Source organism: Dasypus novemcinctus, chromosome 19 (assembly GCF_030445035.2).
Source record: "Dasypus novemcinctus isolate mDasNov1 chromosome 19, mDasNov1.1.hap2, whole genome shotgun sequence".
In the NCBI taxonomy this organism is placed as follows: Eukaryota; Metazoa; Chordata; class Mammalia; order Cingulata; family Dasypodidae; genus Dasypus; species Dasypus novemcinctus.
The window spans coordinates 30,884,762-30,900,402 of NC_080691.1; the positions used below are offsets into that span (position 1 = coordinate 30,884,762).

At 45.9% G+C, this 15,641-nt stretch overlaps 1 protein-coding gene across 1 annotated transcript in view; it reads right to left on the reverse strand.

The window, feature by feature from the left end:
* The window catches only part of OASL (2'-5'-oligoadenylate synthetase like), a 37,051-nt gene that overhangs the window by 2,720 nt on the left and 18,690 nt on the right, over positions 1-15,641 (reverse strand). Inside the window, exons 7-11 of the mRNA XM_058281001.2 lie at positions 13,499-13,933; positions 9,862-10,144; positions 8,441-8,616; positions 3,468-3,709; positions 461-608 (exon numbers count right to left, since the gene is read on the reverse strand). Of these exons, the coding sequence (XP_058136984.1) occupies positions 461-608; positions 3,468-3,709; positions 8,441-8,616; positions 9,862-10,144; positions 13,499-13,933 (1,284 nt within the window). The remainder of the gene's footprint in view (positions 1-460; positions 609-3,467; positions 3,710-8,440; positions 8,617-9,861; positions 10,145-13,498; positions 13,934-15,641) is intronic.

The following is a 15,641-nucleotide window of genomic DNA, read 5'->3' on the forward strand; positions in this document are numbered from 1 at the left end:
TTCTCTGGCAATTCTTTCTAGCTATTCTGTGCAAGTTTATTCCATAGACTTGCTTCCTAATAAAATATGGCAAGTTCTATGAGGGCAGAGGCCATGTCTCTTTCTGTACCACTGCTGCCCTCTTGCCCCCACCCTCCCCTGGCCCCAAGCCCAGTGCTGGCACAAAGCAACCAAGTGGACTCAGCTGGACTCAGCTCATTCATTGAATTATTGGGAGCCTGGAACGGATTCTTGGGTAAGCTATGGGAAGGACAAAAAGAAAAGGAGAAAAGAATTAAAAAATAAGGAACTTGAAGCTCAGAATGTCAAATAATATTCCCAGTTTCACAGAGCTAGTAAGTGGTGCAGTCAGGTCCAAACTCAGCCTGACTGTAAAGCCCTGTTGGCTCCACTGACATGGAAGTAAATAAGTAAATACCCTGCAGGTGCCTCATTCCGAGCTTCAAGGCCCTGACCTTACCTTCACATTCCAGCTGGGGATCGGGCTCTCTGCACTGTCATAGCAACAGTCCTGTTTCAAGCACTGGCAGGCCCTCTGAGCGACTATGTCCCATCTGTACCCTTCTGCCACATTGTGGGTGGGGTCAGCTGGATCCAGGATGATAGGCCTGCAACACAGGATGAGGAAGCCCAGGCTCTTTCTGGTCTGGAAACAAACCCACAAGCCAGAAAGAGACCTTCTCAGCAATCCTTTATTCAAGCCATTGAGCATTTGCTATGTCCAGAGGCAGAGCCCAGGGGGGTCAGTCCAAAAGGGCCCCAAAACTTCACTGAAACTAACAGGATGGAGATGATTATATTTCCAAGAATTTCTTTAGGGGAGACTATTCTAGGGGTTTGCTAGGAATATTTGGGTGTGGGGGAACGAGGCCCCCAAAATGTACGCTGGAGCAATAATAGATGTCCATGCAGGCAAGTGGGCCTCTTAGGTTCAGAGCTTTTGTTTTGTTGATCAAGCTTTATAAGCTTGAGGCTACAACTGCTGAATTGCTTTGGGTAACAACACCAACAACAATTACTGATATTTATTGAGGCACTGGGCCAAACCCTATGTGAATTAACCTACTTTAAGTCTCACAACAATTCTATAAGGAGGGGATTATTATTAGCCCATTTTACAGATGAGGCTCAGACCTCCCTGTGACAGTTTGATATTATTTATGAATTCCAAAAAGACGTATTGATTATGTTTGTAAACTGGTCTGTTCCTCTGGGCATGGCACCTTTTTAATTTTATTAAATTCAGAGGTATCACTTTTACTTTACTAAATCGAGATTAGGGCTTTGCTTTGACCATGTCATTAGGGCGATTCAGCTTGAGTCCCTGCCCCCTTGGTGGGCTACATAAATGGACAGTCACATGGAAGTAGACACACACAGACGGAGCACACAGAGGAAGAGAGACAGCTCCAGAGACACGGCAGAGGCCCCAGAAAGAGAGAGAGCCTGAGAGTTTGAGGCTGAAGAGAACAGAGCAGCCGAGAAGCCCTGAGAGACAAGCCTTATGCCAGCCTACAGCTGAGATCAGAAGCTGGCCCCATGGAGGCTTAAGAGGAAGAAGGACGGCTGAACCCTCACAGACATCGCCGGCATCTTGCTTTAACATGTGGCAAATGACTTTGGGTGAGAAAGTACCTCTTATGGTACCTTGAACTGGACTCTTCAGGGCCTTGTGACTGTAAGCTTCTACCCCAAATAAATACCCTTTGTAAAAGCCAATAAGTTCTGGTACTTTGCATCTGCACCCTTTTGGCAGACTAATACACTCCCTAAGTTCTCAGAGCCAGCAGGTGAGATTCTTATCTACTGCCTCAACAGAGGAGAGGTGGTCTCTCTTCTATACAAATGTTGAATGAATGTTTTAAAGAAGATTGGCTGAAAGGGGGTCTCATAGTCTGATTGTGTTGGTTTCCAAGCTCCAGATGAAGAACTGGCCCTTGCACTACAAGAGCTTTTCTGTCTATGACTTTAGGGTGACAGAATGTGATAGCAGGCTACCAGAGTAGACTAGACAATTTAGGCTCCATGCTTGCTACTCCTAATTTCCCCTGCTCTCTGAAACAGTCCTGCCCAAAACAGTCAGGGGAGCAGCACTAGGCTGTCCTATGGGATGGGGTCATTTGACCCAAAGTGCCTCATACTGTTGACTGGCTGGTGACCCATGACGTGACCTCACATTCAGGACCTTTGCCCAGTGCTCAGACCGGTTCCTTCTGGAGTTTGGACCAGAGGTGATGGTGGGCCTTCACCAGCTTGGAGTCAAAAGGGCACAGGGCAGGTGTGGACAGAGAAACAGAGACAATGAGGGGGAAGAGCATGTGTGGCCAATGAGAGAGAGTGACAGAGAAGGTGGTCTCCAGGTCTGCCTTAGGCCCTGACAGTTTTCCAGTCTCATTTTTCTGGGCATCCTTATAATCAACCCTCTTTTCATAAGGAAGACTGATATTTCTTCCTTGCCAAAAAAAAAAAAAAAAAAAGACCCAATACTCACATAAGAGTACAGTAAACATTAGTGTGATGTTGCTTGCACTGGTCTAGAGCTTCTAATATAAAGAGTTGTTTTAGGCTGGGTTCCCCCAGAAGTTGACCCTGAGATAAGGATGTGAGTGCAAGTGGTTTATCTGGAAGGAGATCCTGGGAAGCAGGAATAAGGGAGTGAGGGAAGTGAGAATGGAAAGGGGAGGAAGCCAGTGGAGGGTATGTGCCAAGGTAATTCTACCGTGGGCAACCGGAGGTTAGTTCCACTGGGGAACTCTGGGAGACAGTGTAGAGTATGTGGTCCAGAGTCAGTCCATCTGGGATGCAAGGGAGCTGGGGTATTTATTTGCCATCCCCCACAAGTCATTGCGTAAGGGCTATTGGTGAGAGGAAAAGTCCAGGCAGGGGGATAGAGGTGCTGAGGGTCAGAAACTGAGCCAGCCTTTACTGAGCTGGTAAAAGACAAGGGGACGTGGGTAAGGCAACGACAGCATCTGTTACAATAGTGAACATCATCCAGCATCTCCCACGCGCTGGTTTCTGCAGACCATTTACCTATATTTTCTCCGACTGTCACAAAGTCCTGCATTATAGGTGCCAGTTTACTTGTTTTATGGATGAGGAACTGAGGCTCTTAGAGGCAAGAAAATGACAGAGCTGGGATTTAAACTTGGATCTCCGTGATTCTTTCTACTTTATCATGCCGTCTCTGAAATGCACTGAAATGGTCTTCTGAGGGCAAGAGGGCTAATGTAGGATAGAGGGGGTAGCTTGAGGAGAAAGGAAAAGGCTTATGGCCCCCAAGACCCTTGTGATTCTGACCCAGTCAGCTTGAGATAAAGGAATCCTGTGTCCATGTGAGATTTCAGGGCTCAGCTAACAAGGCAGCTTTACTATTGAATAAAGCCCACCCATAAAACTGTACCACCTTTCGCTCAATTCTCTTTCTTTTCTCTAGGAGACTTGGTGGACAAGCAGTGGCTCAGTACCTCTCTCTTTTGAGCTGTTTTCTGACAAAGTTCCCGATGATTGTGTTCTCGAACGTGTAGTACTTGGTCCAGTAGATGCAGATGAATTCGTATTCTTGGAGCAGTACCATCACAGTAACAAGGCCTTCATCCAAACTGAAATTCTCATTCTCCTGAGTACCCATTTCCCAGGCGTAGATGGTCAGTAGCTCGAGGGCATAAAGAGGGGGCAGAGTGGCCTTGGGGCACTTGGCTTTCACGTACTGTTGAACGAGATCAGAAGAGAGAGAGAGATCCAAGATTCTGTAAAAGGATGGATTGCACTGGACTAGAAGCCAGAAAAGTTCTAGTGCCAGTTCTGCCACTGAATGGCCAAATAATCTTGGCCAAGTCACTTTTCCTCTCTGGGCCTTGGTTTCCCCATTTGAGAATTAAGAATTTGGGTTAGTCTCATGGGTTTCAAACTGTGTTTGAGAGACGTAACTCCTGGAATGGAGCTACGAAGAAGAGCTTCAAGGGCTGAGCAGGTTGGGCATCTCCACCAGCATCCCAGCCTAAACAGCTCCATTTCTATTTAAATGTGCATATTTTATGAAAATAACTTCACGATAAGGGGAAAATTCTATTGACTACTCAGACATGCATGTCTTGTTTCAGTTTTAATAGTTGTGTTTGTTTCCTTAGTTGATTTTGCTAATATCCTAATACAGGTTAGGGAGAAATGGCACAATGTATTGCATTATATACATTTATCACTGATTTGCTTAATGTTAAGATATAGATAAACACTATTAAATAAGCAGTAATACTTGAAAAAGGAGCACTTATACCATAAGACTTAGGAAGTAATGCTTGTAATAAACTTAATTATGTTACATAAAAAAAATAAATAAATAAATGTGTTCTGTTTCTGAGAATGGTTTCCTTTAAAGAAAGGGCTTAGCTAAAGGGAAAAAAAAAAAAAGGAAACTGCAGGAGTAGACAACAACTGAGGATTCAGTGGTGAATATTAGGGTTGCCTCTCTGGCAGGCATTCCTTCCTTCCTCATTGTACAGTAGCCATGCTCTTTGGATGGCATTGACCCTCCTGACTGGCACAGGCCCATCAGCATAAAACTATTCCCCTTGTCAAATGACTGGTCCAAGGGCAGGCATGCGATCAAGTTGGCTTGATTTGAGTAAAGCCTAGCTATTTTGTTCAGTGGTTGAAGGAAGAGTTTTCTCCTGTGTGCAGATGTGAGGTCAGAAACAAATGTGGCCATTTTGCCATCATGAGGGAAACCAACCTGAGGACCAAGCTGATGTATAAAAGAGAGAGAAGCTGAGAAAACTGTAGAGAAATGGAGTCAGAGTCCTGACCAAACAGTGCCTGAAGCCCCATCTCTACTGTTATATGTTCTCAGACATGAACTAAGAATTCTCCTTTTGATTGAAGCCAATTTGAGTTAGTTTTTCTGTTTTTCCTTTAATTGCAAAAGAAAGCATCTTAACTGACACAGGTCACTTTCTGTCTTAAGAACCTCTCCAATATTCATCTAGAAAGTGAGTATTTCTGTCAAATATCTAGGTATTTGGGTTGTGGAAGCAAAACTGACATCTTGTCTCGTGCCATTGTAAATAAGTGTTACATCACTTCCCACAGTCAGAGAAAAAAACAAAACACTTGGACTTTGAAACAAACAAAAAAGATCATCTTGTCTAGCTCTAGTCTCCAAGATAAATGAAACCTTGTGCCTTTCCTGTAGTCACTGACTCCCTAACAAGAACAACTTATCCCTAGTTTTTTTAAAAAAAGTTTTAATTGAATTCATATTTAATGAATTTGTTTTGTAACTTTTGTGAATTTACACTTAACACTCAAAATAGTAAATCTTAACTAATAAGATCATAATTTGTTAAGAATATAAACCCATAGCAATATAATGTATTTTCTACAAGACTAGTGAGATTTTTACATTCTTAAAACTTAGATGATAAACTGCAGATTTTTGTAATCATAAATGTAAGCCTTGGGGAAAATGAGCTCTTCACTTCTTTTAGGATCTTTGATAGATTATTTCATGAGGGGTTCTTAACCTTTTTTGTTCCACAGACCCCTGTGCCAGTCAGTTACTAAGTCCACATTATACTGTATATTATTTAATAAATATATCACACCCATACCAACACATCCCCACAAAAACGATGTTTTTTTAAAATTTCAGTTCAAGCTCACAGACCCCTTGTTAAGAACCCCTGATTTAGTGGGACATAAAAACTAAACTGAAACAAAAGATCTATGTTCCCTTCCAAAGCTGATGTTCAGTGATGCTGTGTTGTTTTCTTGTTTTGGATATTCTGACATTTGCAACTTTGCTTTCTGAAGATATGTCATGACTTTTGTAGATATGATAAACGTGAGAAAATTTCTATTTTCCCACCATAAGCAGAGACTAACTGTAAACAGAGTAATCTTGGTAATGTTATTTCTTTAAATTTTGTATTGGATAAGTCTTTCTTTCTGCAATAATCAGATGAAGAAACAGAATCTTGACTATTGAGTTGGCATCTGTCCATACCCTACCCCTGGCATTTGAGTTGGTGAATGTACCTCCAGTGCTCCACACCTCTCTCTAACCTATCACCTAAACTGGGTCTGAATCAAACTTACTGAAACCCCTGTGATCTGCAGCAAATGGTGTGTTTCCACTTGACAGCAGCTCCAAAGGTCCCTCCATACATCCCACCTTCTAGCTCAGATGCCAGTGACTTAAGACCAGTCCAAATTCCTCCTGTGTCCTCATGCCAAGCATGGGCCCATTATAGGATCCCTGGAACCTCAAACTCAAGCCTGTGTACTTCATCCTGCCAGAGCAGGAGGGAAGAGGTGGGCAGGGGTTAGGGAGGGAGGGTCCAGGGACCACCAGACCACGTCCTCAGCACCAGTGCCTGCTGGAGCACCGACTTCTCCCCCCCAAGTGTCACATGAGTCAAGTTCCTTTACTTTTCATGACTGTGTAAGATTTACAAATGTTCAATGACAATTTGTCCTCTTTCCTGCCAGGATGTAATTAGATAAATTGAATTTGTATCTCTGCCAGAAATCTCATTCAATTAAGTACGATAAAGCCATTATCAAGAATCAAAGACAGAATCTTCATATGTAGAAATGAAGCTTATGAAATCCTTCCTGAAAACTGGCCTCATATTTGCTTTAAGGTTTATGAAAATCCAGTATTATAAATGGTAAAAATAACTCTTTTTTGGCAGGCCAGGAGCATTCACAAAATTGGGGATTACTGGAAAATAGGATATCCTTATGGTTCAGAGTCTACAGATGAAACCTACAGGAGGTAAACTGGAGGTTCCTTGATTCCTGGCCTCAGGAGATGAGCTGCAATGATAACACTTCTGACCCATAAAAGTAAATTATAACTTCAGGGACTATACAAAACTTTCAGGCAAAAATTAACTGTTAATCTTTTTAGGACTAGAGTCATAGGATTCTTGTGTTCACTACACAATATGAGCTCTTTGTGTCTTTATGTATTGATCAACATATCTTATAACAATTATGTAAAGAAAACTTATCAAATAAAACAACACATCACATTAAAATACTGAGTAAACGATGTTGTTAACAGATGTGCTGTCATCCAGGCTTTGTTGTTCATTTACAGAGCACAGGCAGAGTAGATTTAGCATACTTCTTCAAGGCCCTAGGATTTTCAGAATGGTAAATAAGCAATGGCTTCAATTTAAAGTCTCCAGCTGCATTAGCCCCTAACAAGAGAGTCAGCCTGTCCTTAAAAGCTTTGAAGCCAGGCATTGACCTCTCCTCTCTAGGTACCCAAGTCCTAGGTGGCATCTTCCAAGTAGAAGGCTGTTTTGTCTACGTTGAAAATCTGTTGTTTAGTGTGGCTATCTTCACCAATGGTCTTAGATCTTTAGAAAAAACGGCACTGACAGACTTGCTAGATGCAGGGTTGTCACAAACCTTCAATATGTAAAAAATGCAACATGTGCTAAGCATGATAAAGTAAAGCTCAATGAAATGTCTATTATTCTGTGGGCATTGCAAATAAATGTGCATAGCACTTTCATGAAGAAAAACACTGCATGCTGAAACAATCAAAAGCAGGGTCATCCTGTTTAGAGCTAGTTCTCCAACTGTACAAAACCTTGAGGATTTCCTGTAAGTTTCTGGCTTACAAACAAAAACAATTTCATCCTTGGCTTTTCCAATGCTAATGACTGAAGATATGTCCCAATCTTGGTGGGTATCATAATCATGTGAGAAAATTGCTGTTTTTCCACCATGAATAGACTAGCTATAAACTTACTAACCTTGGTAATTTTGTAATTTTTATTCCTGTAAATACGTGTTGCATTAAAAAAAAAATGGAGTTGGTCCTTCTAAAATCTGACTTTTATCACTTCTTTACAAATGAGTTTTTCCCTCCCTCCCTCCATCCCTCCCTCATCTTTTTTTTTCTGAGACTTCCTTTCAAAAGTTTAGATGACTGCATCTAGATATTTTGAAATATACTTGGTACCAAGCAAACATCATATGTGAAGTCTAAATAGTAGCTACTGTGAATAAATTCACTCAATAAAAATAACGATACTCAAGAATGCCATCATTTGGAGGGAGCCAACTCAGGGTGGAATTAAATGAATCATTTAGTCCTTAGCCAACTGTGATTAATGTCGAGAATACTCAGTTAAGTTGCTATTTGCCGCTATTAGACTGCAGCTAAGCATTCCAAGCACTTGCTGACTGAAATGCTGTGCTTTATTTTTCCCCTTCCTTCTCCATTTCTCTTTCCCTCCTAAAACCCACACCTACTTCTCCGTCTTCTTCATCAATGGCCTCCCTTTTCAGTTCAAGAGTCTAGTATTCCCTTGCTCTCTTTCTCCCTTCCAGTTCTCCTTGATGCAGTTTCCTGAGATGATATGACTGGCCACTGTCTTTTCTTCTCCCTCCTGCCTCCCCATCCTGGCAGCCCTCTCACCTGCAGGTACCAGTGTTTTATCAGCCTCAGGAAGCTTTTCAACTTGGTTGGTCGATGCTTCACGAAATTTCTCTGCAGCTCACTGAAGGATGGGGAGAAATTTCCAGGGTAGCCATTGGCCTCAATCAGACTCTCATAGATCTCAGGGGGTGGCTGAGAGTTGGGAAGAGAAGGTCCTGAAGAGAGTGGAAGTAAAGGGAGCTATTGGAGGTTTAAGAAATTCCAGGGTAATAAGTAGTCCTTGTGGGGGAAAGGCCTGCTAATTCATTGGAATTCCCTCTCCAGAGAAACCTGAGACTTCGTATCCTCAGAGACCAACGGTTTGCCTTGCTTAATCGTCCTTGTGAGATTCTTACTCTGGAGAACCAAAATTGGACTTTCCATTCCTCAGGCCACCCAAGGATTGCTGCCCTCCTTCGATGTCCTCAGTACCCCTAGTTCTTAATGTCTAGTTTGGATCTCTTTCCTGTGATTCAATGGACCCTTCCATCACCTGTAGGGGAGAACCAATTTGGAATTAGAAAGCTTGGCTCAGAGAGAGCACTTGTTGAAGGATGTGTTTCCGGCACACATAGCTAATCCCTCCCACACTCTTTCTTGCTAATGTTGGATGCCATTTCCTTCACCTTCTCGACATGGTAACTCCAGGCAGCCACTACTGTTGATAGAAGCTGGTGCCTGAGATGCAACCTATTTATCAACTGTGCTTGTGACAGATGCTAATTACATCAAACACCTAATGCCAGTGATTTGATGGCCCAGATAGCAGCCCTCAAGCCAATGACTGATGGGGAGCTGGAACTGCAGATCCCTCGACCCTTACTTGTAGGGTTATTAAGTGGCCTAAATTCTAAATTAGGGGCAGCACTATTCTGTTACCTGGAGTTCACATGGGCCAGGAAGCCCACTTGCTCAGAGGGGGTTCTTGATAATGCATGCTTTCTTGGCCTCTTTTTCTGTTGGAATTCCTCACTTCTCTATCAGTTTCCCTGGATCACCCCTCAAATCCTTGTTTTAGGGTTTGCTTCTGGAACAGTGCAAACAAGTACAGGGTCCCGCCCGAAGTAAGCTCTGCAGAAGCACCCACCTTTCCTGCTTCAACTCCTTCCCCTCCTCAGGTCCCTGCTCCCCCTGAATGTCCTTTCCACAGAAGGCCCTTCCTGTTCCCACCCAGGGCACCTCCGTGTTCTCCTCTGGGCACTCACCACCCGCTGTAATCACATACAGCTGTGTGGTTCTTTGACAGATTTCCGTTTCCCCAGTTGATCTCTAGGACAGCCGGGGCTGGGCCAGTGCTGTGTGTTGCGGTACCCCGCGTTGAAGTGGGGTGAATGAATGAATGAGTGAGTCCCAGGGAAGGGCTGAGGGAGTTGCCAGGGGAGGGCAGGTGTGTGAGGCGAGTGGGCTTCCTCTCCCCTTACCCAAGGCTCTGTAGGCGGGCACGATGGCAACGGAGACGGGCTCTGCGGTCTGCCTGGTCTGGACGGTGAGGACGAGGGCATCGGGGACTCCCTGGGCCACATATGTGTCCTCGGGCTCGAGGGCCAGCAGGTCCTGACAACGCCACGCTTTTTTCAGAATCTGGCTCAGAATGGCTTTGTGGTACTTGGCCTCCTCCTGAAAGCTGTGGAAGCAGTTCAGAAACACCACCAGCTCCACCTCTGCGGTGCCCTTGAGCGCCGTGCCGTTCCCGAAGGAGCCCACCTGTGAAACACAGAGCCCGTCACCGCGCGCACGCCTGTGGGCCAGGCGCTCCCCTCAGGGCTTCCCGCGCCTTCGCCACAACTCGGAGGGGTGAGTGGGTACTTTTATGAAACGTCACAAGGGGCACGTATATACTCCCAGTCTTAAAATAAATGCCCAATTGAAAGCAAATGGCTAATAGTGAAGTATATAAAAGTCTATCATCTCCAAGAAATGGTATAATCTCTTTTTGCTGGATTATTTTTATTTTACTTTTTACTTTTTACGAAGACTAAGAGTTGCTGCTAGTATTTTGTAAGGGTTTCACGAGTATTTCATTTTCACATAATTCTGATGCATAGTTTTGAGTGTTCCTAGATCATCTGAACTATTTCTTTTTGGCTCCCAGGTTCCATTTTAGCTTGGACAGTCTAATTTAGCGTGGGTTTGCTGGAGGTCATTCATGTTACTTGTACAGTGCCGTCACTGTGTGACATCCATATGGATTTTGGCATATATCACGTTGCATTCAAACAGCTGTGATTACGCTTACAGGGACTATAGTAACTAGATGCAGTGTGATTTTTCCCCAATAACAGTAAGTCAGTGGTTTCAATGTGATGATAGTCCTGCAAGGTGATACCTGCTAAAAGAGCTAACCTTTCTCGGCTGTAACTAAATTAAACTTATAACGCTGGGAATGAAAAAAAAAGGGGGTGGGGGTTCCGCAGGGTGACCTTGGCTGGCTGTGGAATGGGGAAGCCCGAGTTTGCCTGTGACTCCTGCCCTTGTTTGTTAGCTGTGTAAAATGAGGGTGGAACCCGGTGACTCAGGGAGGATTCAACGAGATGACATAAACCAAGCGCCTTGGTAGGGTGCCTGGCACACAGGAAATCAGCAATATATTTTTCTCCTTCCTCTTTACCTAGTTTTATCACCAACTTTCTCTGTGACTTGGGCAATCCCTTCCCCTGCTAGGCCTTGGCTTCCCCAGATGCAATGGAAGGAAGCTGAGCCGGATGATTTTGAAGGTGTCTGTCGGATGTTTTCAGAGTCTAGACTTGCTCTCCCGCCCCTGTTGCCTGCGGACTACGAGGCCCATCACGCTCTGGCTATCCATTTTTCTCACTCCAGACCCCGGAAGTGGGTTTGCTAAGGCCTCAGGCCTCTGGGGAGCCGCTTCTTCCGGTGGGCGGGGCCACTAAGAACCCCCGCTCTGAGGGGTTGAGCGCTGTCCTGTGTCAGGGTCCACTGAAAGTCCTTCCCGCACGTTATCCCTTTTAACCTGACATCCACCCATGGAAGTAGGAGCTATTAGAATTATCCCCAGTTTATAATGAGAAAACGAAGGAAGTGCGAGGATAATCAACTTGCGGATGTCTCGTGGGCTGCGGAGTCAGGGTCAGACTGGGAACGCAGGGCGTGCCTTTCTGTGGCTCCGGGCGGGGAGGGACCTGCCATCTTTCCCCCCTTTCCTTTTCATTCTTTCTCCACTTGGTCAGCTTGAGCATTTCTGCCCACCTGAGACCCTTGGGGATGGCGGCCTGTGTCGGGGGAGGGCAGGGCCCTTCCCCCTGAAGGTCGTGTCTGGACTGCCCTTTCTACCTTTCCCAGTGGGAAGATCTAGGCAGAGAGGAAAGAACCAACTAGAATAGGCTTATGACTTGCTTTGGTTTGCCTCTATTTAAGCCCAGCTCACCTGAGGACAAGCATTCACTCCCGTGGACCAGCCCAGATCACCGGATTTTCTGTGCTGGGGTTTAGAGTCCGAATAAAGGATTATTTCTCATTGGCCATTGCTCTTGGGGTATCTCTATCATTTACGGGTCTGGAGGACAGACGTGACCATGGTCTGTGAGCCGGATGTGATGGCCGGGTACACACCACTCCTGCCATCAAAATTCATTCTGTTTTTAGTGTCCTCCTCTCCCCAGTCTACCCCCATTCCATCCACTTCATTCTCAGGGTTGTCAGGAAGGGACTGGGAGGGTCTGTCTGAGTTTGAGTGGAGCCCAGGCCGGGAAGAAAGCTTGGGCAAGAATTAAAACAATGCTTCTGTTTTTGAGCATTTACCATGTGCTAATCATTTAACCTGCGTTGCCCTGTTTGTGCCGATGATGATGCCTCAGTTTCAGATGAGGAGCCTGAGAGTCTGAGAGATAAGGTGGTACATTCAAGATCACACAGCTGCTGAGTGAAGCAGCCGAGAGGCAAACCCAGCTCCCTGATGTCAGCACCCCTGGTTTCTCACCTCTAAACCATATGGCTGTAGGCCCCGGATGTTGCCCCTGTATGCAAAACAGGGATGGGTGCCTGAAGCTTCTGAAGTCTTCTCCGGGGTAGCTTCCCCTCTAGAGAGAACTAGATCCCTGGACTGGGAGTCAGGAGTCCCAGTTCAGGTCTTAACCTTTGCCACCAACTTGCTGTGTGATCTTGGATTGTCTCTCACCTTCTCTGCCTCAATTTCATTATTGGTTAAATGAGGGATTTCCTAAACCTGTCTGATTCTCCAGGGCTTTTGTAGATCTGACCTTTTGAATTTGGATCCTATCTAGGACAGGATTGGGGGCAGCTAGGAGGGCTTGGAAAATCAGATAGACCCTGGTTCAAATTCCAGTTCTGCCACTAGCTGTGTGACCTTGGGCAACTCACCTCACCTCTCTGAGCCTACAGTAAAAAATCATTTCCTTTTCAAAAATTAAAAACACATAACAAAATAGAACCAAAATATAATAAATAGCCATATACCAACCAGTTAGATGCAACAAGTCTAAATTCCTTGCCACGTTTGCTTTGTCTAACCTTCTTAAAAGTAGATTACAGATATCAAGGCACTTTATCTCCAAGTACTTCTGTATTTATCTCCAGAAAAAAGAGAACAGTCTCTCCCCTAACCACAAAACTATCCCACCTAACAAAATCAGCAACGAATTCCCTTGTATTATCTAACACCGGCCATGTTAGAATTTTACCAATTGTCCCCAACGTGTGTTTTTTGACTTGACCAAACCAGGATGCACTCAAAGACCTTGTGTTATATTCGATTGTTGCAAATCGTAAGTCTCTGGGTCTCCGTTTTGCCCCTCTGTGAAATGGGAAAGAGTAGTATCTACCTTACAGGGTGCACGAATTAGAGATTCCTTAAGAGGTTAGGCCAGTGCACCCAAAATGTGAGCTATTACGATGTGATCTCTTACTGCTTCTAGTTCTGCTCAAAGCAGTAGTGTGGTGGGGTGCAGGCAGCTAGGAGGGGGGTCATGACATGTGAGCAGTGTGGGCTGGGGCTAATGAGGCAAAGAGTCCCAGCATCCCCAGGGATGTGGCTATTCACACTGGAGTTTTCCCTGGCCTGGGGATGGAGCGGACGAGTCTCACCTTGACCACCTTCAGCACCCGAATTTCCTGGTCCGGTCCATGCTTCCCTTGGAAGTGCTCCTCTCTCAGGAACTGCTCGACGGTCCACACAGCCTCCAGCACCTCCTCCTTCCACTCCCGGCTGGGCTGCAGCCACCGAGCCACGAAGGAGTCCAGCCTGGAGGCAGGGGTGTTGTAAAGCTCCTGGGCCAGTGCCATCGCTGCCCTGCCCGCGAGTTCCACTGCAGGACAGATATAGCCACGCAGCTGCCTGCCTCCTGGCACACACCCACTTTTTAAGGGGACCCTCCTCAGCTCACCTCCAGCAGCCAATGGGATGGAGGACCGGAGGGGAGAGGAAGGAAGCCAGTGCCGCCTGGACTGCCCTGGGCTCCCCTCCTCGGGGGCCCCGCACTGTGGCAGGGCTGTTGGGGGACACCGGGCTGAGGCGGCCCACTTGTTTCCACCTTAAAGGGCCTGGCTTCTAGCCAGACCTTCAACTATTGGTTTCGATTCTCCACTCTTGAGTTTCCCTTTCCTAATGTCGTCGGGAAACTGAAATTGGCTTGAGTGTGACCTCAGAGGAGGCAACTGTCCTAGTAGGTCAGAGTAGGATGGCTTCAGAAAATCTACCTGGAAATAAGGAAACTGAGGCTCAGAAAAAGAAGGGACTTTCTCAGGGTTGGGGTAAAAACTGGGACCTCTAGAGTCAGACAGAAGAGTTTGAATTTAGTCAGCCTTTTACCAGACTCTTTTTAAAAAAGACTTATTTTCTTTCTTTCTTTCTTTCTACCCCCCACCCCCACCCCTTGTTTGTGCTTGCTGTCTGCTCTCTGTGTCTATTCATTGTGTGCTTTTTGTGTCTGCTCGTCTTCTTTTTAGGAGGAGGCACCAGAAACTGAACCAGGGGCCTCCCATGTGGGAGAGAGGCATTTTCAATTGCTTGAGCCACCTCTGCTCCTTGCTTTGTTGCCTCTCATTGTGTTTCCTCATTGTGTCCCCTTGTTGCATCATCTTGTGGCATCAGCTTGCTGCACCAGCCCATTGTGCCAGCCCGTTGGGTCAGCTTGCTGTCTTTTTAAAAAAGATTTATTTTTTAATTTATTTCTTTCCCCTTCCCCTCCCCCCACTTGTCTGCTCTCTGTGTCCATTTGCTGTGTGTTCTTCTGTGTCTGCTTGTATTCTTGTCAGCGGCACCGGGCATCTGTTTCTCTTTTTGTTGCGTCATCTTGCTGCGTCAGCTCTCCGTGTGTGCGGTGCCACTCCTGGGCAGGCTGCACTTTTTTCACGGGGGGCGGCTCTCCTTATGGGGTGCACTCCTTGAGTGTGGGGCTGCCCTATGCAGGGGACACCCCTGCGTGGCAGGGCACTCCTTGTGCACATCAGCACTGCACATGGGCCAGCTCCACACGGGTCAGGAGGCCCGGGGTTTGAACCCTGAACCTCCCATGTGGTAGGCGGATGCTCTATCAGTTGAGCCAAATCTGCTCCCAGCTCGCTGTCTTGCTTGTCTTTAGGAGGCACCAGCAACTGAACCTGGGACCTCCTGTGTGTTAGGCAGGTTCCCAACTTCTTGAGTCACATCTGCTTCCCCTACCAGACTCTTAATTTCTCTGACCCTCATGTTCTTTATCTATAAAATGGGTTTAATAATAGTACCCACCCATAGGGTTGTTGTGCAGATTAAGCATGATAAGGAAGTGGAACATTGAAAAGAGAAAGCCCTCAGTACATGTGAATATATTATTTTTCATTCACCACATCTTTACTGAGTGCCTGTTAGGTGGCAGGCTTTGTGGTAGGAAGACAAAACAAGATGTGTTTCCTGCTTGGCGGAGTTCCCAGAGCAGAGGGGGAGAAAGACAAGGAGAGAGATTCTGAGAGTCCAGTGTGATGTGGGCTTGGGTAGAAAAAGGGCACAGGAACCTGGTGGAAAGCAGGGCAGAAGAGTTTTCTACAGTCACATGTGCTGTTAATGGATACCTGCTTAAGGTGAGTCTTAAAGAATGGGGATCTGCCACAAGAGGAACATGGCATGGGCAGAAGTCTGGAAGCAGGAAGAAGCCTGGTATGTGCCAGACGCAGTGGCCAAATATGACTTGAACTTGGAGGGCGGGGAGGGGAAGGATCAGAGAGGCACCTGGACAGGTGGGCAGGGGTCAGA